This window comes from Populus euphratica, unplaced genomic scaffold (assembly GCF_000495115.2).
Source record: "Populus euphratica unplaced genomic scaffold, PopEup_1.0 scaffold170.1, whole genome shotgun sequence".
Lineage (NCBI taxonomy): Eukaryota > Viridiplantae > Streptophyta > Magnoliopsida > Malpighiales > Salicaceae > Populus > Populus euphratica.
The window spans coordinates 91,950-119,554 of record NW_011500051.1 but is presented as its reverse complement, the minus strand read 5'-3'; the positions used below and the strand labels follow the sequence as shown (position 1 = coordinate 119,554).

General features: G+C 31.3%; 3 protein-coding genes across 3 annotated transcripts; 1 reads left to right on the top strand and 2 right to left on the bottom strand.

Moving 5' to 3' along the window:
• The first annotated feature begins 411 nt into the window (after positions 1 to 411).
• LOC105107676 (pirin-like protein) lies at positions 412 to 2,790 on the top strand. The gene is made up of 7 exons (XM_011001691.1): positions 412 to 734; positions 902 to 951; positions 1,036 to 1,074; positions 1,164 to 1,192; positions 1,276 to 1,338; positions 1,460 to 1,563; positions 1,961 to 2,790. Exons 1-7 carry the CDS (start codon positions 526 to 528, stop codon positions 2,442 to 2,444), a joined length of 978 nt encoding a protein of 325 aa, XP_010999993.1. The 5' UTR covers positions 412 to 525; the 3' UTR covers positions 2,445 to 2,790.
• Positions 2,791 to 5,423: 2,633 nt separating this feature from the next.
• LOC105107675 (ras-related protein RABA5d-like) lies at positions 5,424 to 9,546 on the bottom strand. The gene is made up of 2 exons (XM_011001690.1): positions 9,113 to 9,546; positions 5,424 to 6,044 (listed from the first exon to the last, which is right to left on the bottom strand). Exons 1-2 carry the CDS (start codon positions 9,444 to 9,446, stop codon positions 5,725 to 5,727), a joined length of 654 nt encoding a protein of 217 aa, XP_010999992.1. The 5' UTR covers positions 9,447 to 9,546; the 3' UTR covers positions 5,424 to 5,724.
• A 4,391-nt stretch (positions 9,547 to 13,937) lies between these two features.
• LOC105107674 (transcription factor bHLH128-like) lies at positions 13,938 to 22,260 on the bottom strand. Its single transcript, XM_011001689.1, has 6 exons — positions 21,556 to 22,260; positions 17,907 to 18,226; positions 17,208 to 17,339; positions 14,786 to 14,851; positions 14,633 to 14,701; positions 13,938 to 14,463 (listed from the first exon to the last, which is right to left on the bottom strand). The coding sequence occupies exons 1-6, from the start codon at positions 21,938 to 21,940 to the stop codon at positions 14,407 to 14,409; spliced, it is 1,029 nt and encodes a 342-aa protein (XP_010999991.1). The 5' UTR covers positions 21,941 to 22,260; the 3' UTR covers positions 13,938 to 14,406.
• Positions 22,261 to 27,605: the final 5,345 nt, after the last annotated feature.

Genomic DNA, 27,605 nt, shown 5'->3' with positions numbered 1-27,605 from the left:
TCCCCACGCCTCCATCGTCCTTCGGCTCACAGATACCAACGCCAGCAAAACGGCACGTGTTTGAATATTATTGTCAGTCCCTGGATTTTACCAGAATCACAACTCGGTCCTTCACCTTGGAAAGCCTACAACTTAACTCCTCGACTCTTGCTGACCGTTGTTGCATTAAAGCAATTTAAGGATCTTTTCATAGTTAAGCTCTTAGCAGAAAACCAAGGAGCAGAGAAAACGGAGATGCTTTAACAAGATAAAGAGGAGGCCATCAAGAGTTAAGGGACTAGATTTTATAAGTTTTCAGACTTGAAGACTTAATTGTAATCATGTTCAAAACCCCAGGACGAAAGAATAATCTATTTGTGGCGTGTCCGAAAGCAAATTAAGCCACCTGCTCTTGCTATATATATGGATGCAGAGCAGGTTCTAATTTCTAAAGAAGCTGACAAATAAATCCAAAGACACGAACAAGAAAATACAAGCTGATTTTCTTTTAGTGTTTCTTTTTGTCTTTTCGATTGCTTGTAGTATATGAGAGCTTCTTTTAATCGAGATTTTCTGAAGAGATTACATCCACCAACTACTACCAAGGCTAGTAACAGTATACACCGTATCAGAAATATCATGTCTGAATCAGATCAATCCATTGTTTTTGACACACCCAGATTGGTGACCAAGAAGATCCTGGCCAAGCTCCAACATGAAGGTGATGGTGCTGTTGTTAGAAGAGGCATTGGAAGGTACTTACTTCTTCTTCTTCTTCTTCTTGTTTTTTATTTATTTTTTATTTTTTTAATATCAATCTTAAATCATGCATGGCTTCTTGTTCTTGATTTATCCCAGTTTTGGTTTGCTGGTTTCTTGATGCATTTCTTGGTTCTCTTCGTTTTGGGAAATTAATTTTCAGGAGTGATCAGAAGTTCCTGGATCCTTTTCTCATGCTGGATGATTTTTCAGGTTAGTTTTATGTCAATGTCTAATCGGTTTAAGAAATTTTGTATGGTATTGAAATTATAAGGTGTTTGGTTGTTGCTGCTGCAGTGTCTCCTCCTGCTGGATTTCCTGATCATCCGCACAGAGGTTCTTGAATTATTCCCTCACTTTTAATGTTTTTTTTTTTCTGGGTTTTTTTTATACCTTTAGTAATTTTTTCTTAATTTGAATTGCAGGTTTTGAGACTGTTACATACATGCTACAGGTAAAATTGTTTTCGGTTAAAAAACCAGATTGTTGGAAGACTAAATATTTAAGGAACTGATGTTTGGTTATTGTGGATATCAGGGAAGCATCACTCATCAGGACTTCGCAGGGCACAAGGGTACAATCCATACCGGGGATGTGCAGGTGAAGGATTTCAGCTGAGGCAATGAATCAGTGCATTTCATGCCGTTATATATTCTAGGTTTTCTTCTTCTTTGTTTCATTTGATTCTTAACTTCTTCTTCCTTTTCCCTTCACTGTGCAGTGGATGACAGCAGGAAGAGGCATCATCCACTCGGAAATGCCTGCCGGAGAAGGTGCTCAAAAGGGTCTGCAGCTGTGGATAAATCTATCTTCCCAAGACAAAATGTTAGGAATCTCTAAATTACTCTGTTTTCTTTTCCTGGGTTTTTAAGGTTGTAAGGGCAAGACTAGAACCAGCGGACCCCTAAACCCTTAATCATCTGTTAGTTTACTAATTCTCAGTCAAATTCTCCTATGTTTCGAAAATTTTAATTATATTTTTGAGAATTTAGCTGCACCTTTTCTCTCTGCGTGTGCATGCATGTGTCCTTGTTCCAGGATAATTCTTTTAATACTTTCAAGCATGTCTACGTTCATTGAGCCTTGAGACAGGCCAGCCCATAAAGCAATTTAAAGTTTTCCATATATTTCTAATGTTCATCTTGAAAAACAATGGTGTTCAGAATTTTTCTTCTATATTCACCATGCAGAGGATGCTAATAATCCGAAACCTATTTGACAGGATTGAACCTAGGTATCAAGAACTTTTAAGTGATGACATAAAAAGAGCAGAGAAAGACGGGGCTGAAGTGAGAATTATAGCAGGGGAATCGATGGGAGTGCGATCTCCAGTTTATACCAGAACACCAACAATGTTTTTGGATTTCATTCTGAAACCCGAAGCTCAAGCGCATCAAAATGTTCCAGAATCATGGAATGGATTTGTGTATGTTATTGAAGGTGAAGGGGTGTTCGGCAAGCCAAATTCTTCACCCTCAACTGCTCATCATGTCCTGGTTTTAGGTCCTGGAGATGGTTTGAGTGCGTGGAACATATCTTCTAAGCCATTGCGATTTGTGCTGATTGCCGGACAGCCAATTAACGAGCCTGTGGTTCAGTATGGACCTTTTGTGATGAACACAGAGGCAGAAATTGATCAAACCATTGAGGACTACCACTATAGCAAAAATGGGTTTGAAATGGCCAAGCATTGGAGATCCCAATGATGAGTGGGTTCTGCAAACCATGAAAGCACATTGCTACTGTTTAAAGAAAAAGAAGTTGGAATAAATGAAGGACACGTCATCTTTATCTGACTCTATCTTTCAGTATCTCCATTTACACGAGGCAATCATACATGGAAGCTGACGATGATGCTCTCTTTTCTCATTGGGAGGCAAAAAAAAAAAAAAAAAAGCTTCTTGCAGAATGGAAAGTGCAGCTGAAGAAGCAAAGATTGCTATCACTGAAGTCGTGATGGGTCAGCTTATCTTAGTTGATCTCTTTATTATTAATCTTTTTTCAAATTTGATTTTTCCCTTTTAATTACATTTTATAGTGGTATGTTGATCTCTTTAGTATTTTTTTCTCTCTTTCCACATTAGTTTATGACCAGATGTGGTTCTGCGCTACATCACGGGATCACATTGATTTTTTTCATAAAAAATAACATGTATGTGTTCAAAGCATGTTTTAAATAAATAAAAAAACTAATTGGTTAAAAAAATTAATTTGATTTTAATTTTAGCGTTTAAATATTAAAAAAATAAATAAAAAAACAAAAAACAATAGGAGTTATTTTTAATTATTATGGTAGACATGTAACGGTTAAAAAAATTAATTTGATTTTAATTTTAGTCGTTTAAATATCAAATAAATAAATAAATAAAAAACAATATGAGTTATTTTTAATTATTATAGTAGACATGTAACATGAAAAATAAAAAGTGAGTTAATCTGAATTAAAAGAATGGGATAACATGATATAAAAGAAATAAAAAAGAATCACAAAAATTTTTTTTTTTTAAAAAATCTAATGATGAAATCAGAAAAGAAAATAAATTTTAAAAAAAATATCAATACCGTTAGCTTTTCAAACTTATAACATAGATCATTAAATCATAAAAACTATACATGAAAAAAATTGTAAAGCCCAATATAAAAAAACATTAAAAGATGAAATCAAAGAAGAAAAACAATAACATAAAATGATTAAAAAATAGTAATAAAAAGAATGATATAAAAAATCAAAATAAAAAAATAAATTAAAGGACAACTACTAATTTTTTATTGAGAAGAAAAAATAGCTTTATCAAATAAAAATAAAAATAAAAATAAAAACCGAATTGAAAACATAATATACCATAATTTTGGACTAAAGGGTGAAATTAAAAATAATAAAACCTTTACAAAAATTCCAAAAAAAAAAATTAAGAACAAAAAAATTAAGAATTAAATTAAAAAAATAATATATATCAAATTAGAATTAAAGATAAAAATTAAACAAACAAAATTTTTATTAAGAATAAAAATAAAAAATAAAAAATTTGAATTCAAAATACCAATAATAAAAAAGATTAAGCTATAATTTTAATTAAGGATTAAATTAAAAAAATAATATATAACAAATTAGAATTAAAGATAAAAATACAAAAAAAAAACTTTTATTAAGAACTAAAATAAAAAATAAAAAATAAAAAATAAAAAATTTAAATTTAAAATACCAATAATAAAAAAGACTGAGCTATAATTTTTTTTTATTTTTTAAAAAAGCTCAATAAACCGCTCTATCATACCATACCAGCAGGAAGAAGACGAAGAGGCTTTTCCAATGACAAGACAAAAGGCTCACCCAAAATGTGTGGGCATCGCACATGCACATGTATGCAGTTTTTTACATTTAGATAATAATTAATCATTCTCAAAAGATAAAAATTCTCTTAATAAATTTGATAATGATAAAAAAAAGGAGTGAAAGGACCAAAAATCTCCTGGATGCATGGTTTATTTTATTTTATTGAAAGAGTAAACTTGTTATTTTACTATATTTAAAAAAAATAAAAAAAACAAACATCCATGTGTTCATGTTCTAAAAATGATGACCTGAAAAGTAATTTAGGTAATTTTACTGTTCTTAAAAATTAAAAAGATATTTATACCACTAATCAATTATTTAATGACTAACAAGCCATGTCAAAACGCAAAATAACTCCAACACATACATTTTATTTGTTTAGGAAGGGCTAAATAATAATTACATAATAATAGTGAATACTAAAATGTATCTAAGACCACGACGAATTTTTTATTTGTTGTCTTTTCAAGTGCTGTGCCATTTGATGGTGGTGGTGCTAGGGTTGAGTTTTTCTTGTGAGTTAATTTTCCAATAATTTCTAACCCATTATCTACAAGGGAGCCTCCTATCTGCAAGCTAGTTGCCTACACTCACTTTACGAAGATTATTTGAAATTGTAATAGAAGTTATTTTTTAAAATGATTTTTATTTAAAAACATATTAAAGTAATTTTTTATATTAGAACAACAAAACAATTTAAAAATATAAAAAAATAAAAATTCTTTAAAAATACAGTTGAATCACAAAAACAAACACTGTATAAATAGCTATTAAATAGCAAGCACACTAGCACAAGAACAAACACACAGAGATAATTCAGCAAAGCTTGATGTTGTAATGAGCGAGGCCTTGGGTTTGGTTGGATTGCCAGGCCATCAATATGTTAATTACATGGTCACGTTATGGCTGTGATATTTGGTTGCCAGGCAACCAAAGAAGTTCACAATTGTCATGAGAGCAACTTGCAAGGCTGCTTATTGCTTTCTCAAGTCACTGACAAGCAGAAACCAAAGTTCATTTTTTTCTCAGCTCGCGAGCGTTGTCATCTTACATCCGAGGAGAGTCTGCCACAATAAAGCAATGAACACAGAAAGGTTGGGCACAGATTATTTTTTGATCACTTGGAAGGGAACAATAGTTGCAAGACCTTTACCACCCTAAAAAGGTTGCTTAATTTAAACTGGCTGGCTGTCCATCTGAGCCAGGGTCCAGCTCCTTTCACAGACAAACTACAAGCAATCCATAATTTAATGGGACTTTAGGAAGAAAAGAAAGAACCGAAAGCAGATGCATCAGGATGCATCCCTGCTGCTCCTCTTGTGAGAAAGGATGCAGTTGCTGGTAAATAGAATGAAAAGATTTCAAGAGCTACGTGTAAAACTTCCACTAAAAAACAAGCTCACAAAGGATTATGACCGCTCGCTTTCTTTTGTGCAATTACATGACTACTAGCTAGAGCACAAAGAGCTTGACCCCTTTCTTCTATCTTGAATTAAACAATTTCATTTCTATAAATATCAAGTTATTTGACAATTAATAAAGCCCTGATGTCATAACAATTAAATAAAACAAACCACCCATCCAAATTGAATCAAACCAACCATGTAAAATCCCGTAACTTGTACACTTGTTGGAGATGAGAAGAACTGAGATCATCTGGAGCAGCAGGAAAAGTAACTCTGAGCTTGCTTGGAATCATTCCCGTTATTAACAAGGTTTACCCTATTCAGAGACAATTCAGCTTTGTACGAATCAGAATTCAAGACCTTCCTGCTCACATTGTTGTATATCTCTCGAATAACAATCTCAAAAGCCTTTTTAACATTTGTTGAGTCAAGGGCAGATGTCTCCATGAAGAACAAACCTTCAGCTTCGGCAAGGCTTTTGCCCTCCTCCACACTAACATCCCTGATATTCTCCAAATCACATTTGTTTCCAACCAGCATCCTTGCTACAGTTGTATCTGAATGGGCTGCAGAATTGTTTCAGTTAAGTTCAAAAGGTGATTCTTAAACCGAAAGGCATTTGTGAAAATCTAGGGCCACGATCAGGAGGAAAGAGATTCCTTAGAAGCAAATAGATATGCAAGATATACATGCAAAGGATAAGGAATACTGCTGAATCTTGAGACATCTAGAAACCATTAACAATCAATCATATTAACTCTGCCATTTCTAACCAATCCCAGACCATGCTAAAAACATCATTTTATTGCCATGCACAGAGAACGATTGATAATAACAGATCAGTTCTCAGATTATAACAGAGTGCTCAACATGAACAACAATAGGGGAACTAAACAGTAATGGGACTGCTTCAAAAAAAAAAAAGCAGATATTGGAAAGGTGCATTGACCTTTTGAGAATTTCAGATGACTAGTTGTTTCTCACTCAATTATTCCCACCACTTAGAAGCTCAATGCTCAAAGCACTACATGTTTATTCATTATTTCAAAGAACAAATAGGGTATGACATGAACTCCAGCACACTTGGGGACATATCCTATTTCTATAGGCCACTTAAATGCAATGTAGACTGCACAAGAGGAATGCTATTCATCCCAAAAAATCCATCTAGAATGAGTTCCTAAACAATATCAACCACTTAATAGTTGGAGTTATATGGGAGTCACTAGTTAGGTCCATTCGATTTACTATTAATTTATTCACGATACTCATTTGAGATGAATATTTGAGGATAGATAGCACTACTCTAACATATGGACTCAACTACAATTATTTATTAAGAGGTTGTTTGGCATTGCGTTTCAACCTGCGTTTGATTGTGTTTCAAAAGTGTGTTTGACATGAAAAAACATTAAATTGATGTTTTTTAAGTGCTTTCAAATGATTTTAATGTGCTGATGTCAACAATTAAAAAATAATCTTTAAAAAAATTATATTGATGCATTTTCAAGAAAAATGACACCTTCAACAAAGCATGTGATTTGCAAACACTAACATAATATCAATGGACAAAACAATGTATATATTTACAAGTGTGCCATTGTGAGTGTTTATGTCTATTCATGTGGTAGATTTCATGGTGTACATTATCCAATACAAAGTTGTGAACATAACATCACTTGTAGACATGATGATTTTGGTCATACTCGTATGTAAGGACTGAAGGAAAAATCAAACTTCTTGTAGAAAAAGGTACTGTGTTTGAATAGGGATGACAATTTAATCCAAATCTAATGAATACCGATCCAACCCAAATAGGTGAGTATTTTTTGGATAGTTACCTTACTTGATAGATAATGGGTTGAGTATGGATATTGTTAAATCCGGCCTAAAACCGGCCCAAACATAACCCATAATATATTTATATATTTTGGGTTATGTTTGGGCCTATATATATATATATAGAACATTAAGATTTTTTTTTTAATATGGTATGATATATACATATCTCAATATTAACATAAATCTCATATATATATGTATAATATTTATCATTTAATACACCCACACACACACACTTCAAATATACATATTAACTATTTTTTTTTAATTGTATAATAAATAATAGTAGATAATGGATATCTAAATTTCTTACCCGATGAATAATGGGTGGGATATGGATATCAAGAAATCTGACCCTAGGTACCCATTGCCATCCCTATGTTTGAACTTGAGTATTTACAAGTTCTTTGGCATGAAAAAAACTTGGTTTGCCCCCCCATCCCAGCCCTTTCTGTATTTGATTAGTCTTTTCCATCAGTTGAATAGTTTTCCAAAGAGACAGGGATTTACCTATTCCAACAGGATTCTAACTCTCATCACTAAATACTCTTTGAGGTGTCACTTGTCCAGTATAATCTTTTGATGCTTTCAGGTTTCTGCATATATTTATCAATCATTTCAGATATGTTTGTTGGTTTATCCTAAAAAGATTGCCTGAACTTCCCTTTGCATAACAAATACATATGCTTTATGGTATGTTGAAGAAATGAACATTGTGGACAATACAGTAAAATACAACTGCAAGAATGCAGCATTTACACCAGCAATATTACTGATTAAACTACAAGCAAGGCCTCAGGAAGATAAACCCCAATATAACCTCAAAAAAAATTATGCAAGCCCAGTTAAGAATAAAGGCTGGGCTTGGTTGGCATGCATCCATGGCAACCTGGCCAGGTTAAAGCATACAAACTTAAGCAAATGACGAACATAGTAATTCGATTCCTAAGTACTATGAAATCAACTTCAACTTTCTCATCAAAATAACATAGAACTAATCAATTCGTGAGGTAAGATTAACTGTGAAAAAAGATTAAACAAAGTACCAATTTGGATGTAGTCCCAGAATTTGGCATGGCATCACCAAAAAAGCTAATCATAGACATTTTATGATTATAGGGCCAAATGTAAATACCAAGAGCAGCCAATTGCACTGCAATGCAAGATACCAGTCATCATATGTGAACATAGAAACAGATGCATAGAGTATAAAATCACTAATGAGGTCCCACTGTATTCTTTCACCAGCCCATATTTTTTGTTAAACTGAACCGAACTATTAATCACAGCAACTCAACATAGAAATCGTAAAGCTGCTTTTATATTTAAGTGCGTTAGTATATACTTTATGGGGGGGGGGGGGGGGGGGGGGGGATTATAGTCATCATAATTATTTGAGATCTTGCACTTCCAAATCGCTGGTTAGCATAACAAGGAATATATTTTCCAATTTTTAGCAACAAAATAACAAACTAATAGCATTCAAGAAGTTCATGCCATGACAATACCATCCATAAAGTATGCAACTATGAAAACCAAAAAAAAAAGAAGCACAATATAACGATATGGCAACAAGTTCTAAGCTAAAAAACAACCATCTTTAGTAACTTTTCTAAAGGAGATCAATTTATAGCTTTCTTCTGACTTAAGTCTCGTTGAAAAATTCATCATTCCAACTTCAGATCTAACTACAATTAGCCAAAAAACCAACCCTTTTACACCACTAAATACTTTTGAACCAACAAAAAATGGGCAGTCATCAAATTCACAAAAAAAGAAAAAAAATACTTACTTTGAAGCTCATCAAGCCATCGACCGATACTATCAAAAGTAGTACGGCGACTGATATCATAAACAATGAGAGCACCGACAGCACCTCTATAGTAAGCGGAAGTGACAGCCCTAAACCTCTCTTGGCCAGCAGTGTCCCAAATCTGAGCCTTAACTTCTTTTCCATCAATTTCCATGGTCTGGGTCTGAAACTCCACTCCTATTGTGGCTTTTGAATGCAAATTGAACTCATTTCTTGCATATCGAGAAAGTAGATTTGATTTTCCTACTGCAGAATCCCCAATTATCACGATCTTGAACAAGTACTCCTCTCCTCCTTCCTCGTCTGATGACATGTTAGCTTGCCGTTTCTGTGATAGCTGCGTGGGTTTTGAGGGAGGGAGGGAGGTGGAGATAGAGGTGTCTGAATGTGCGTTTTTAGTCTAAGCTATATACTGCGCATGTTGTGGACTCATCATGCCATTTATTTATATTTTTTTAAGGGACATTTTTTTTTTATTTCATGTTTCATTGTAATAAACTAAATCAAATATTTAATGATAACATTTATCCAACATTTTTTTAAATAAAATACTCCCATGTAATTTATTTAACCTTTCTCATATCAAAAAACAAGTTCTGATTTATTTGAGATGTTTAAAGAGAGTTTTTTCTCTATCAATGTTTAATTAGAGAAAAGCTACCTAATATACAATTTATTTAATTTTTTGAATTTAAACTTTTAGACCAGTATTTAAATTTTTTATTTTTTTAAATATAATAATTTGATGTTAGGATTTTAATATTATTTGAAAAATAAACTTAATATGGTGTAAAGAGTATAATGATTCAAATTTCAAAAAAAATATGTTTAATTTATCACATAAGCTATCAAGTAACAATCTTTTTTTTTTTAATGAATTCATATCTCAAGAAAAAAAATTATTCACTAAATATATATAAAAATATTAAGATTATTCAAGAAAAACCTTAATTTCAATTGATATATTAATTTTAGAATATATTAATCTTAATAAATAAATAAATAAATAAATAAAATGGTTTTCAAGATTTTCATTTACCATGCTTTTTATTTTTTTCTTTATTAATATTATCAATGATTAATATTTATACTATTATTATTTATTTATTAAAAGCTATTTTCAAGATTTTTCAAAACAAAAAAAACGCTACCATTACTTGTGGTTGTGAGTCATTATTGGCCCATGATAGATAATGTTTGTTTCCCCTTCACATTTTTTGGCCGCGGATTTTTAAATCCAAGCCTCAAAAACATTTCAATTTCATACCCATAAATAATATAGATTATAATATTATTATTTTTTACATTTTAATATTTTTTTCTTCTTTATTTAATTTTTTATTTTTAATTTAGTTCTTATATTATATTATGTTTTCATTAGGATTTAGAATTAATATTTTATTTTAATTTATTTTTTATATTTACAACAAAAACAAAAAAGTTTGAGGAAAACATTGTTCCTCACACCCATAAATATAAATAAGATTACAATAATAATAATTCACAATATTTTATGAATTTATTTATATTTTTATATTTTTTTAATATAGTCATAATATTAAGTTATGTATTTATTGGAATTTAGAGTTAATATTTTATTTTAATTTAGATGGTTACATCAGCAAAAGGTTATTTAGAAGAACCAAATGGTTAATATGAGTTTTTGAATAATGTAAACATGACCTTTTTTTATATACACATATAAGAAAAAGTTATTTTAACAACTTATTTGCATTTTTATATATTTAATATTAATACTTTTTGTTTTTTAGAAAAAAACTATTAAAAAAAATTGAATCAAAATTTTTTAAAAATTTATTTTAATATTTTGACTTTTTTGATAACTAAGAATGAATAACTTTTCTTTGATAGAAAAAATCATTTTGGCTCGTCATTTGATGCAATACTATGAAAGAAAAGCTAAACAATATATATATATATATATATATATATATATATATATATATATATATTATTTTTAGATATTCTTGTGTTTCTTAAAAATATGCTTATGATTTTATTAAAAAAATATTTTAATAGTAGATTAGTATCAGAAAAATATTTCAACGCAATATGATTTATTTTGTTTGAAATAAAGTTAAATAATTTTTTTTTTTAAAAAATCAAATCATTAAACTTTAAGAAATTAATGACTTGATTTATGAGTATGGAAAAGTAACCTAAATTTTCTTAATTTATGGGTTTGACATGGTACTTGTTTTTTTCTCAAGTGAATTTGATTGTATGATTATTTATTATTTTTATCATATAATTATAAAAAACTATATTATTAAATCTTAGAAAGTTCATGGACATGCTTGTGGGTTTAGTATGTTTAATTTTTTTTAAAAAATTCATCATTTAATATTGGACTAATTAAAAATTAAATTACATAGTTTGTTTCATTTTCTTTTTTATGAGGCTATTGTCATCAAAAAAATAATTATGTATTTTTGTTTTTTTTTTAAAAAAAAAATTATCTCTTTTAAATTTTTTTAAAAATAAAGTTATATTTTTACTAGTTATCCATATATTGCTATGTTTTTTTTAATCTTTTTGTATAATTAATTAATTAATTTTTCAATTTTATTCTCTGATTAATTAAAAATTAAGTTTCAAGATTTTTTTTAAAATTCAATATTTCTAGTTAAATAACTTGAATCATGAACTTAATGGATTAACACTAGTTTATATATATATATATATATATTTTAATTATTATTCAGAAATTGTTTTCTCTAATCCAGTGTTAATATTTTCTTTTTTAAAAAACTCGCTTGTGTTGATTGGAATTTATTTATTTTTGGTCAAAAAGAAATTTTATTGGACCAGCAAAGTGATGGTCCCTCAACTTGGCATGCTCCATGCACGTAACCTCGGCAGCTAGGTTCAGCCTGATGTCCATTTTCCAGGCTACTTTTCACAGGGCAGCTTATGTACTTTCTCCACATTGCTTGGAACGTTGATTCACATGGAAGAGAACAGAGTTGGCAACGGCATCCAAGCAAGAAAAGCTGTCCTCTCAACCATCTAGGTGGTGGTCAAATAATAAAAACTTGAAATTAAAAAGTTTGTTTTTTCTGTGATCTCAAGTTCGAATTTTTGGTTGCTTCAAGCAAGAAAAGCTGTCCTCTCAACCATCCGGTGGCCAAGTGGTAAAAATTTGAGACTTGTGATCTCAAGTTCGAATTTTTGGTTGCTTATATGATAACCACTGGAGACTTATATGGTCGTTAACTTCAGGGCCCGTGAGATTAATCGTGCTGCGCGCAAGCTGGCCCGGACACCCATGTTAATTTAAAAAAAAAAAAGAAAAAAAAAGAAAAGTTGTCCTCTCATAATGGGTACGAAGCACGTAACACATTCAGACACCATTTCCAATCGGATTCCCTGCCTGTATAATTCAGCTCCCCGTCGTGATCTTATTGAAAACTTGAGCTGCAAAAATTCGAGACTGGAGGTTTCCAAATTGATCTACTTTGTGAGGTTTAATGCTACTGCTAAAAAAATCCCTGCACTCTTGACATTTTATCTTTTTAAGTTTTTAAAAAATTGGTTTGCACGTGAGCATCAATCAATTTAGTCTAATTATTTTCTATACTAGCCCAATTCACTCGGGGACATACGATATAAGGCTGTGACAGTAGGGTCACACTAGGCTCGAGTTTGATTTTGTGATCTACAACCTGTCTTGGTGAAAGCTTTTTTGGCATACGAGCATGAATGGCAGCATGCATAGACAACAGTAGCATGAATTGCAGTGATAGATTCCGCAGTAGTGTACGTCTAACAATTCAGCAAGACAAGGGTTGATATTTGACACGAACTCCAACTTACATGACAGACAGTCCAAGACATGCTGAGACATAGTAGGACTGGCAGCAAGGGTGTTGGCAGTTTAGCAGTTGGTTTGTGAGATGTGAATTTTTTCCCGTGGTCTGAATGTTAAAGTGAAGAAATTCAAAATAAATGATATGATTAACTGTAACTTTTTTAAGATAGCCAAACGTCTGATTATCTAATTAATGATGTGCATGAATGGATTAATGAGATTTTAAATATCCCTGCCTTAGCATGGTATTCATTTGTTGTGCTTGCATCAAGTGCAGGCAACTGCTGGACGCCCTTCTGTTTAGCATGATGTTACGACGATCATGGCTGTTGGCATTGCCCGCAAGTTGAATGCCCAACTGACATGTTCAGGTATTCCAAAGAGAGCTCTATGCCGACGTGTGCATGGCATTAAATTTCCAAACTCAAACTACTTGAACCTCAGCCATTCAGTGGCGCAAGACGTTCCGAGGAATTTGAAAACTTTATGTGAGACATGGAGTTGATGCTCAAGAAAACATCACAACAACATATTTGCATGGTGACGCAAAGCTGTGGTAGATAACTCAGATCAAAGAGGATCTAAGATGTAGTAATTTTTATCCCTAACAGAATTTTAATTACATTTATTGCGTTTTAGGGAGCTGCTTACTTGGCAATGGGCGTCCTAGCCTAACACCCAGGGGAGTGCTGGCATGACGCCCTTTGAGCCTGCCGCAACCCCTTTTTGCATAATGAAGGCCATTATCCAACTAGTATCTTTGCACGATCTCATCTCTTAGGAGGTCATAATTAAAACTTGGCATAAGCTGCATCTTCGACAGCAGCCTGCCTTAACCTATCCACCATATCTGATCCAAATGAACCGATGCAATCAAACCAGCAAGCACCTCAAGCCTGTACAGTGCACCAGCAACTTGATTGTCGTGGGTCAATGGACTAGTTTCAAAATCAAAGCGTGTTACACAAGGTACAAAATTAATGCCAAACCATAAAATTATAAATTTAAGTCTACGGCTAAGGACATTAACGGTAGAACTCTAGAAGGTAGAAATGGCCAGGTTCAAATATTCTCTCAATCCTCGAATTAGTACCAGGCAAAACTAAGAGGGAAATTAAACAGCATTTTACATGCATGATTTCTGATGGACTACAAGTCAACAGTATCACTTCACTATATACAGCTTAGAGTTTGATTCCCCAACGGTGCAGTTGATAAACTGAAATTTGTTAAGAGACAACATCAGCCTGCCTGATTCCATGCCTTCAAGATCCTTGAATCACAATCTTGTTTCATGAATTTGTCAGGTCAATGTTTTGAAGATTTCAGCCTGACACATGGTACTCTTAAGAGACCATGTAACCTTACCGTGAAGTGAAAAATTTTCATTCAAAAAGCATAGATTTTGCCGGTCGATTTAGATCTCCATTGTTGTCCAATATCATGGGGCTGATTGTTTGCATCCACAAGAACAACCTTCCAATTCTTTGTGGAGTTTCTGTGAGAGATGGGCAAACAAATATCAAGTGAAGTTTAGGGAAAGACCAGCAATAATTAGTACAGCTATAGCATCTATCAGTTTGATAGACAGCAAAGAGTAGAATAAATACAACCATTTGCAATTAAGATTTTCTTTTTGTTTAGCTATCATTTAATGTTCTACTGACCTCCACTTCATTTTGAAGGCCCTTTATATGCTTTACTGCCAACTCCAACATGTCTGCGTAACTTGTTTGCTGCAAGTTGTTCAAAAAATCAACATAAACCTCATTCAAAGCCAGATTGCATGATGCGAAAAGAAATGAATAACAAATTATTACCTTATCCATGTTAGGAACGAGGTCTTGTAGTGTCTTCAGCTTCCCACTTATTCTGGTTCTTCTCTCCTGATTTAGATGAAACATAAGACGATTGAACGTATGCATGCATGCATACTCAAATAGCCTTTTATGTACACATGTTAATAGTGTATTTTCAATTAAGTTTGATGCACCCAGTGCCTAGAGTCCCAGACCCATTTCTCTCCTAACAAATGGAGTTGCAAATTGTAAGTTTGCTAGACAGGTTATCTGTATTTCTTTTAATCCAATGCAACAATAATTCAAGATACGTAAGCAATGAAATTTTACTATCAGTAAAACATGGTTTCGGTAGCACATTTTGCATACTAACATTATCACCCAAACAGACAAAAAAATTGACATCTTTGTTCCTTCCTTAAACTTCCCACTGATCCCAGAAAAGAGGGGGGAAATCCTCCTGACTTCTATCTACAGCAACTAATTAGTACCATCATCTAAAGTAATACAGCATAACCCAATTATGAAATGAATGAACAGACGCTCTAGTATATAGTTGCACGGTTTAGCTGTGATGCATGCAATATAACCAGACTAATATAACATAATTATACGCTAGTTATTCAGCTGATCTAAAAGTCCATCGGAGGGTGTGGCACACACTGACTACCTCTCTCTCTCTCTCTCTCTCTCTCTTGAACGCGCAAGCAGGGACACATACACACTCGCGCTTCCTGTTATGGCATCTGTTTTTTCAGTTGCTGCCTTTCACTCTTGCGCATTATTCGAGGAATTGTTGTCTTGTAGACATCAAATCAAAGTAACCATCTTCTTGTTATGATGCAGGCAGATTGGATCAACTCCTAGATAAGCTATTTCAGCACCATCCAAGCACAAATATTATGACCCAGAAATTCTATCCCCGCACACACTTTACAAACTAACATGTAAAATTACAAATTTGAAGGTCACCCTGTAGTTGTTTATGATTATCTTTTACGACATGATTCTTTGTTTCATTGTCAAAATTACAAATTTGAAGGTCACCCTGTAGCTGTTTATAATTATCTTTTACAACAAAGTTTGTTTCATTGGTTGTCCTCTTCTGCCTTCCAATAAAGGGCATTATCTGTTGTGACGAAAGTAGGGTTCTGGTTACAGGGTAATCTAGAAATGGTCTTCCTCTTTAGTATTTTGCATAAATTGGTCGCTCCTCACGACTCAAATCTGCTACTCACACTTTTGTGCCGATGAGTTTCCCTATTGCATAAGCAAATAACTGCAAATCTCATGGTAAAATAATTTTCTATAAACAAACTCTAATGAACCTCTAGGGAGAATCTTCAAGAATGTACATCTCTTCATAATCTTTTAAGCAAAGTTCATCTTCTCAATATGTTGGTTTTATTAGAGTAAAGGGAATGCAAAGAATGTAGAACCACATCTTTGCCGTTTGATCAAATGAGAAATTGGCCTTGTTCTTCTTGGGTTGAACCAAAGTGGCCGTGAATTGGCAACTTGAATAGGAAAGTGGCAAGCTGTAGGGGACTAGGAGCATGCAGCATGCACAGCAGTCCCTTTATTCTTAATACAGTGCATTTAGCAGGCGAGCTATAAAAGGTTTTTCCAAGCCATGTCTTTGGCTTAAAAAGAAAAGCTTAGTTAATCATGTTACTGTGCAGCATGATCTCAAATTAGAAACAAACCTACTTATTAGTATATTTGTCATGAAACAACCTTGTTGGTGCCTGCCCAAAAATCACCTTGAGAAATATGCAAAATTAACATCACTTTCCGGGTGTTTCTTTTTCCTTGTCATTACTTGCACCACAAGCATCACCCTACGCAATTGGGTGATTTGAATTTTTTTCCAAAATTCTCACGTACAATCTTGCTCTCACTTTGAGAAAACTATTTATGTATCAAGCCCTTGTGCAAATTGGAACAAGAACGTGTCGAAAAAGAGTTAGAGAGCATGGTTTCAAAACAGCATCCTGCTTTTTGGACACATGAGATTAACAAATAAATAGACTGCACACTAAACACTGTTCAGGTAAAACAATAATGCATGCACTTTCTGTTATGTTACGAAGCTACATCATCTATTAATTAGATATCTTGACAAGGTTGATCAATTCTGCTAGTAAGCATCTGAAAATATTTACTCCTATCACAGTATTATTTCTAAAATGTTTATTCTGTTAGAAATGAAACCAAGGAAATCACATGTGCAGGTCATGAATGCAGTTGCACGTATCAGAAGTTGGACAATCACTAGCAAACGTATGCTATAAGATGATGTTTAGGACTGTATTGAAAAAAGTCACTTCAATTCACCATGATCCTATTTGAAAAGTGGACTCAAATTACAAATAATGCATGAAAGGAATCTTTATGCAACTTCTATAAATCCTCTCTAAAAAGTTGAAAAAACTTTACTAACCCTTTCAGCAATGCTTCTAGGATGAGTGGCACAACCACGTTTCGCACGGATTTTGCAAGGAACGGAGTCTTCAGGAATTTGTAGCAGCTTCTCCACTGTTGCTATCTCAAGACTTGTCTGGGGCAGGCTAAACTGAATGCGGAATGAGCACAATGACTCAGATATATGGTATACTAGAAGAAAAAACAAAAAGAAATACTGCAAAATATAAAATTAAGCATAATTTACACCAGCCAAGGATAATTGCCTATTATAAAAATTATAAAAATATACGAGCTGAAATAAGATTTTTCATGCAAATGTCAAGCTAAGGTTACTTCTTGTAAAAAATGAGGTCAGCAAGTCTTAAACTATGCTAGAAGTAGGTGTGAGTACAGAGAGCGTAGCAGACCATACTATGATTTGAGAAAACAAGTATCCATTTGAAACATGCCATGTACGTGCAGCAGTTTGCTCACAAACTAAACAAAAATATGTTTTCGTAGGAGTTTTGCAATTGTCTAAATCTAATTGCATATATTTACAATTATCCTTAGCTTACATGTATACAAGTTACCAGAAAATGCAGGGGCGTGATATGGACTTGCAAATGCATGTGTTTTACATGTTTATGGGATGTCGAGGCCAGAGAACAAACTAAATCATCCACATTTCCATGAATTTCCTGACATACAAGTCTTCAGAAAAGAGTTTTAGTACCTGAGTTTCTAACGCGTTGAAACAGTTATAAATGTCTCCATCTCCAGTCCTAGCTTGTTTCGAGGGATGGCCAGAAAATACAATGGAATTTGTAGTGTCCCAAGATTCCATACCAAAGCTAGCCGCAGAATAAGAATGAGTGGAGTTCTGACTGCCATTGTCAGAGCCGATGCCTTCAACAACATTCTCACTAACTTCAGATATCTGAGAAAGAGAGTCTTGTCTAGTGAAGCTCAATTGAGATTTCAACCTTGAGGGGCCACCACCAGAGCCATTGCGAGAGTTATAGCCTCCAGTTCCCCTTGTAATTGAGAAACCTCCTATTTAGATTGGCAAAAGAGACAGATGATATTCAAAACCAAAAATATAAACTCATCACAGGTTGTCTAAGCCTCAATCCTAGAGATAAGAATAACAATATAACTTAGGCCTCACTTTCAGATGTATGAATAGAGTTTTTTTGTTGGATATAAACTGCATTGAAAATTAACTAGGACCACTGTAACTGATGCATATAATCTTAGGAGTTGTAGAAAATAATTCACACAGTCACTTATTTCCGCAAAAAAATGTGAAAAATAAATTAACAGTTTCAGATGCAGGAATTCAATAATTCACACAGTCACTTATTTCCGCAACAAAATGTGAACAATAAATTCACAACAGTTTCAGATGTAGGAATTCTTTTTTTGTATGTGCTTTTACCATATCCTTCTTTCTTCACAAGACCCAAACATTTCCAGCATCACCTTTGACTTTCCAAACCGGGATCTTGCAAATGGAATGCAAGACCATTTGATTAAAACAACTCTTATACCATGTTAACATTTATGTTTTAAAAGTTCAAGAAACAAAATTATGTCAACAGATAACTTCTGATTAGATATGCACTTCAATTTCATTACACTCCGTTTTCTTTTCTAGCCCTTTTCTTCATCTAGTGAATTGGTTATTGGCGAGATGAATGGACAAATGAAACCAGCGCAGTTACACACAGAAGCACCAAAGAGAAACAGATTTATATATTGTGAGCCGGCGGTTGTGATCCATAGGCACATTGCAGAGTGTGCTTCTGCAATCCTTGCTTCAACCGACATATAAAGAGTTTAGGCTAGTGTTATAAATGCATTTATAAGATATCAAATAAATAAACTTGGTGCAGTCTTGTGACCTGATTCTTAATCTCCCTCCATAAACTGACATGATTCCAGGGAACATATTTATTTATTCATAAACTATTTATTTTTTACTTTCATCATAATTTCCAGCCTATAAATGAAGCTTTTCTTTAAGAGGTGCCTCAAGATTGAAAATAGGTAAATTCTAACAGAGATTACACATCACAATCCCACAACATCATCCCTCAAATCCACTTCGACATGTCTTCCAACAACCTGTGGTTGTTGTGAACACTCCCAGATATCATTCACACCTAACTCAACTATCCTAGCAGTACGGTTTCGTATACAAAAGTAACTCTCATTTTCTTTGTTCTTCCTTTTATTTTTCCTTCAAAAAAAAAAAAAGTTTTCTTTGTTCTTCCTTTTATTTTTCCTTAAAAAAAAAAAATAGCCGCCTTAATTATGGCTAAGACCATATCTTTATCTAGTCTTGGTACTTGATAATATAGCCGCCTCAATTATGGCTAAGACCATATCTGTATCAAGTCTTCGTACTTGATAATATTTCGTCCTTTAGACAGAACTGAGTGATTGCCAGCCAGGACAGCCTGTCCAAGTTGCTCCTTCGCGACACGGACTTTGATGTTTTATTTCTGTCCTTTTTTTTTTGTCTTTTTTCACAAATAAAAAATAAATAGAACATGGTCTTGGCCATAATTGAGAAATACATTCAATCCCAAAGCCTTGTTAATTCCTAGTTGAAAAAACCGATCAATTAAATAAATTGAAAAAAAATAACTGAAAACACTAAATCAACAGAAAACTAAACTAATTTAAAAACCATAAAATTCACCCAGTTTGGTTTTGGTTTCAAAAATTAAAACCGTTTCGTTGCCAACCCATCTACCCACTCTCAAATAATTAATACAACTTTAACTTGTGGTGCAAACCTCAGATCAGTTGCCAGCTATCCACCAATTCTCAACTGGGTACGCCACCAATAAATTGACTACCATTTTATGAAGAAAAAAAATAAAAACCCGACATCTCCTGTTAAAAAGGAAGACCCAGTTGAAAGATGCATGCTCCTTTGGAGACCCAGATGAGAAGATTGATGGTTTGAGGGACTACATTGTAAATCAATTCATAGTTGAGGGACTAACTTGAGATATGTTTTCTGATGAAACCTATCCACTAATATTCTACTCTGTAAATATGCTCTTGGAATGCATGTATTATGAAGGGCAGGGGCTCTGAACCTATGTCTCGGTGCTGGTGCATGCACAGCCATAAACAACGTCCATCAACGTCTTGGTCCACGCAAGAGAAATAAACAAAAGAAAACAGCCTCTCCACCAACTATGAACTTGGGAAGTAAATCCATTTTCCTCCAGGGCTCCAATCAAATGAATCCATGAACTAATTAATAACCCATACGCTGCCAAAAAGGCACAGATACCCTAAACACCCTCCATCCCCCAAAGCGCACACGTGGATATTAACGTAGACAGAAGCATTCATTCACCTTCAGCAAATCAAACTGAAGGTACTCCTGTCAATATTGTTTATTGAAATATTATGTGGAGCTCTCCAAAAGTTTGAAGACTAAACTATCGCAGGCAATAACTCAAGACTTATATTTAACAAAAAAAATTGAGGCAATAACTCAAGACTTATATTTAACAATTTTTTTTTTTTGCAAAAATAATAAGATATATTTATCAATTATATTTTATAAAAGGAAGATTATCCTCATTTAACAAAAAGAACTCTAAATGCAAAATTAAAATAGATAAAAATCCCACTTGTCAAACATATATAAAGAATAAAAAAATATTTTTTTAAAATATTTTAAAAGAAATGGTGCGAATAATTAATTTGAGTTGCTTATAATTAGCTTTCAAGTAAAGTATTGTTGAGTTGCTTGTAATTAAATTGCTTGCACGCAACATTTCTTCTGTGGATTGATTGTATCTCTATATATTACCCATTTTGATAACAAAAGGATTATTATTATTATTATTCTTAACAGCCAGCTTTAGAATGGTAGTTGGGAATGTTTTTCAAAATAATTTTTTTTTTGAAAATATATTTTAAGATTTATTTTTTATATCGAAGTATAAAAAAATAAAAAAAAATAAAATTTCAAAAAAAAAATAGAAATAGAATTCCACGACATTCCCAGACAATCTCTTGCTAAACAGTAAACATAAAAGGACATTGGTGGTAAGAAGTAAAAACCTATTTAAAGGAGGAGATGCCTTATTTGACCCGGTAAAAAAGGACACAAAAGTCATTGCAACTTATGGAAAGTGTCTGGTCTGCTCTATCCACCGAAACCAAAGATTCCTCCCTTTTTCTATCCTCAGCTTTTTACAAGGATGTCATGAAAATGAAAGAAACCAAAACAACACATTACAAAATCAAGAATCTATCTACTCCTGTCCATCGTATTAATCCAATCCACAAAGATAAATAATGATGATATTTATGTATTTATTTTAAGGAAAGTATGTACGTATATTTACCATTTTCAGTGGCGAGATGGCTTAGAAATCCAGCAGGAGAGCTCCTCTGCCGCACCAAAGATCCAGCACCATGTGCTATCTCATTCAAACCGTACGACCTCTGCAAACCCCCGCCGCCGCCACTTTTGGGCGCTTTGCGATCGCAACTGGATGGGTTGACTTTGCAGGTCGACTCCGAGGTGATTGAGGATGAGTCCCCAGAGAAGTGTTGTTGACGGCCCACGAGGGGAGTTGATCCAAGACCAGAGAGTTCACGGTCGGCCCCGATGACTGAATCAACTGCTCGGGTTAAAAAAGAACCCGGGGCTGAACCATACCTTGTTAGCCCACTTGGCAGATTGGATTTTTGCGGTGAAGAAGAAGACGACGACGGTTGTGGATACATGATGCGTGCTGCGCAGGCTTCTTCCCACAACTCTACTGTAGGCTGCTACTGCTAGAAATAGCTATGGTAGTTAAAAATCTAGAGAGAGATAGAGAGAGAGAGAGGATAATATGGGAAAGGAAAGTTTGATTTCGAGGAAGGAGATTGGCTCGTTCGGGAAATGTCCAAAGAGTAGTTGTTGCGTCACCCAACGGAGCCCGAGCCTGAGGTGACCTTTTCGTTTTGTAATCTTGTGCAATGTGCAGTGACAAGCAACTTGTCAAACATGTGGGAACCTTTACTTTATTATTATTTTTATTTTTTTCTAATCATTATTCTTATTATCAAGTTGCTAGTGTATTGTATCCACTACTTTGATATTATTTTACTTTTAGAGTGTCCAGTTTTCGATTTTTTATTCGAGTGCTTTTATTTTTATTATTCTTAATTGTACTTTTAATTGTTTGTTATTTGAGTTTATATATTCTCAAATAAATAAAAATATTAATTTATTCAAATTAAAATTCAATCAGGAGTAAAATGAAACTTGCTAAAGAAAAAAGAAACTCAAATTTACTCAATTTCCTCAGCTTTTTACGAGCTAAACAGATTTATACATCTAATGTTAAAATATAAAAACATAATAATTCTTTTAATCTCTTAGAATTTTTCAATAAATCTTTTGAAATCTATGATCTTATTTACTAAGAAAAATGTAATTTCTTCAAAGAAAACAATATAATTAAATCTGTATAAATCTTCGTCAAAACCAGAAAGTTAAGATTCACAAAAGGTAAGCCCCATGTAAACATGCACAGCCTCACCAGCATGAAACCTAAAATTTGCGTATTTCAACAATTATATATATCCTCACGCCAAGAAATATTAAAGAAAATAAATCCAACAACTGAAGGGGAAGACGCAATGCGACCGCCAATTTAGTGGATTTACAGCATATTATATTATATTACTATAGAAAACACTAAAAAGCGATGATAAATTATTGCAGCCTGCAACATTGTTTACACCCACATAATTCACCATTGATTGATTTTCATGGTGATTTTTTATTTGCACTTTGATCATTTAAGTTTTTTTTAATAGTTTAAGTCATTTTATAGCTAGATTGATGATTAATTGATTCTTATTTTTATTTTTTTACTTGCATATATTTCTATTAATTTTATGAGTGTTAAAGTTATTGACCATATAAGTTTTTTATAATCATCATATTAGCAAATATAAAGTTTGAACTTGAGATCATAAGGAGAGTAAATTACTTTATCCTAAGCTCTTACCATTATACTATTTACTAAATGGTTTTAATTTATTATGATTTGTTAAGCAAGGATATGGTTGAAAAATGAATAAGTAAAGTAGAAAAAAAAGAAAATGTGATAGTAGCTTTAAAGTTTGTGTAAAAAGTTTATTTTGATTTTTATGCTTTCTAGTTTTTTTTTTTATCCCTTTGATTTTTAAATTTTTTATTTTGACCCATAACCTTACCTTTTTAATTTTAAATCCTTGGTTAATGATTTGAGAAAGTAGAGAAAGTTAAAAAGATTCTTATAATAAATAGAGAAAATCTCAATTGACATAGATTTAGCTCATAAAAAAATATCTATTTTGATATCAATAAATTTCATTTATTAAGAAGAGATCTCATCTAAGTGTTATATGACTTTCTTATCACCTAGGATGTAGATATGAACTCATAATTTTTTTTAAGTTTTTTTTTTATATTTTTGAATCAGTTTTTAAGTTATTTAAGGTCATATAAGAGTTTACCAAGATGCGTAAAATGTTTTATAGGTGTTTTAGATTAAAAAATAAGTTTTTAGATAAAAAATTTAGAGGTGAAAATCATCACCCTTGTTTTTTAGTTGCCATTACTACTAGATTTTGAAGAGAAGCAAATGTCATGTTACTTGTTTATTTTTAAAAAAGATGAGCAACATGTTTGTCACCACTTAAAAAAGAAAAAAGATGAAACTCGATCTCGGTGTGTGTAGGGATAGGTTGAAAATCCATGCACTTGAGGTCTTTTAAGCTTAAGTCTATTGGATTATTTAGGACAATTCTGCATATCTAAGCTATTTTTTAAAATAAAAATTTGTTCTTTTATTTTTATTTTTTAAATTTTATTCATCAATGTTGAGTTTTTATTGGTTTATTTTTTAAATTTTATTCATCAATGTTAAGTTTTTATTGGTTTTTATTTTTTATTTTGACATATTTCTATGATATCTGTTAATGTAATATAAATTTATTTTTACTTAGTTTATGAATAAAATTTCAATATTTTTTTCCTTCTATCAAGGAGCATTATTTAATTGTAGCCTTACTTCAATTTATTTCTTTAATTTTACTCAATTGCTTTCATATGTGTATATATTTTATTATCATTTTATTCAATAAAATATTAGTTTTAATAAACAAAATTACTAGATATCATTGAGTCTACACCTCGTGTTTCAAGATTAGATCTACTTTCATATTTATCTATTAACTTTTCAATTTAGTCATTGGTTAAATATTGTCTAGTTTTTATTTTATTTCTATATAAAATGATAATTTATTTTTTTAATATGTGTAATCTTATATGATATTGTTTTTCTTTCATTCTATCTAATCACATTAATATGTGTGTTTATTTCTATTATTGTTTAATTAAATTAAAAATTGATTCTAATAAACAAAGATATTAAATGTTGCGATGTCGTCACAATTGAAAACATGACATGTGTTGTGATATCAAATATTTTAATTTTAATCTATTTTTTAATTTTTTCAATTTAATCTTTAACTATTATTAATGATTTTTTAATTTTTTGATACACATAATTCTTATTTTTTTTAATTAAATGTACACATAAACTTCATGGATTAATATCTTTTTTATTTTAAAAATCACATTGAAAAAACTCATATATTTATTTTCTTGTTAAGAAGAAACACGAGTAAAATAGCTAGTTCAATCTTCTTCATATGTAATTTATGATATTTTTTTTTTTAATGTTTAGGTGTTTTTTTAATATCTAACTAGCATAATTAATAAAAATAATTTGGAAACTATAGAAATAAAATGAGTAAAATAATATAATTCAATTAATTAAGTTATTACGAGTAACACAACTAATTAAAATTTCATAGGCTGGATTGCATGGAATAGCACACAACCAATTAAAATTTCCAAGAATGTGCTTTTGAAAATCGCGCAACCCATAGATAAATAAATCTCGAGGGTTGAAAACTCGCAATAACATAACCCTCAAAAACATACACACACAAAATAATAATAGTAATAATAATAAAATAATACAATAAAAATCTCAAAGGTTGCGCTGCTCCGAGAAACACAAACTTTAAGAATTTCCAGAGATTGTACCATTCACAAGAAAGGTAAGTATAGAAACTGAAAAATTAGTTAAATTAAAAAAATTAAAAACAAATTAAACTATAAAAAAATCAATTAATTTTTTTAAAAAACTGACGGTATAGTTTTAGTTTTATAAGTTTATAATATAAAAATTAACAAAAATTAAACTAAAAAAAATTAAGTCAAACCATAACTATAACTAGTTAATTTGAACCAGTTTTTATTTTAAAATAATCATACTAAACTGAAACCAGTTGACTTGAATTAATTTTGATTTTGTAAAAAAATTGGTTTGATTATTTTTTTAATAAAAATCAAACCGAATAAAAAATGATCATCCCTATTTACAAGTAATGTAATTTTTGAAATTTATTTTTTGTGATTTTAAAAATTTGGATAGTTTTTGTTTTTGTTTTTCTAAAATTATATATTATAAACAAATATTTTTTTTATATAGATTATAAATAAATAATAAAAATATATATGACTTCATAGGAAAACAATGGCCACAGATCTCTAGAACTCATGCTCTGCACAAAACATCGACTGAACATCAAATCTGTCAATTATCTCCAATTTACTCCTTTTTGCATTTTTCATCCAAAAGTGCCTTCAAAACATAAAACAAAGAATATCAAGGCATTTTACATATAAAACATGGACAAAACATTAGGTAAATATGGGTAAAACTATCGAATAATATGGTTACATCATTAAACACAATTGAAAACATGACATGTGTTGTGATATCAAATATCTTGATTTTGATCTATTTTTTAATTTTTTCAATTTAATCGTTAACTATTATTAATGATTTATTGATTTATTGATTTATTGATACACATAATTCTTATTTTTTTAATTAAATGTACACATAAACTTCGTGGATTAATATCTTTTTTATTTTAAAAAACACATTGAAAAAACTTATATATTTATTTTCTTGTTAAGAAGAAATGCGAGTAAAATAGCTAGTCCAATCTTCTTCGTATGTAATTTATGATATTTTTTGTCTATTTTGTTAATGTTTAGGTGTTTTTTTAATACCTAAATAACATAATTAATAAAAATAATTTGAAAACTATAGAAAGAAAATGAGTGAAATAATATAATTCAATTAATTAAGTTATTACGAGTAACACAACTAATTAAAATTTCATAGGCTGGATTGCATGGAATAGCACACAACCAATTAAAATTTCCAAGAATGTGCTTTTGAAAATCGCGCAACCCATAGATAAATAAATCTCGAGGGTTGAAAACTCTCAATAACATAACCCTAAAAAACATACACACACAAAATAATAATAATAATAATAATAATAATAATAATAAAATAATACAATAAAAATCTCAAAGGTTGCGCTGCTCCGAGAAACACAAACTTTAAGAATTTCCAGAGATTGTACCATTCACAAGAAGGGTAAGTATAGAAACTGAAAAATTAGTTAAATTAAAAAAATTAAAAAAAATAAACTATAAAAAAACTGAACATATAGTTTTAGTTTTATAAGTTTAAAATATAAAAATTAACAGAAATTAAACTAGAAAAAACTAAGCGAAACCAGAACTAGTTGATTTGAACCAGTTTTTATTCTAAAATAACCATACCAAACTGAAACCGGTTGGTTTGAATCAGTTTTAATTTTAAAAAAAAATTGGTTTAGTTACTCTTTTAATAAAAATCAAACCAAATAAAAAATGATCATCCCTATTTACAAGTAATGTAATTTTTGAAATTTATTTTTTGTGATTTTAAAAATTTGGATAGTTTTTGTTTTTGTTTTTCTAAAATTATATATTATAAACAAATATTTTTTTTATATAGATTATAAATAAATAATAAAAATATATATGACTTCATAGGAAAACAATGGCCACAATTTTCTTAAAATTTTTATTTATTTATAATTTATAATTTTACACAAAAAAACTTGTCTCAAAATTCAATTTTGGACAAATGACACCTTCTAATCATGTCATATGCGTTAAACTAACCTTGATTTGCACTCTGCTTAACTTAAAGATATATTGAATAAAAGAAATTATTGATAAGATATATAATAAATAAAATTTTTCAATAATCATAAATATTATTGGATCAATTCATGCATTAAAATTCAAACTTAGTTTTTCAAGTTTTGTATATTATATTGATCCGCTTCCTTTCGGTCCTTAACTGAAACATGGGTTGATGAATTGGACTAGCCCTCTATGTTTTGGGCCTAAGATCCATTCAATATACGAGGTGTTAATAGAGAAGGCTGAACAAACTGAGGGTGGGCCTACAATCTAAACACCTTTTTT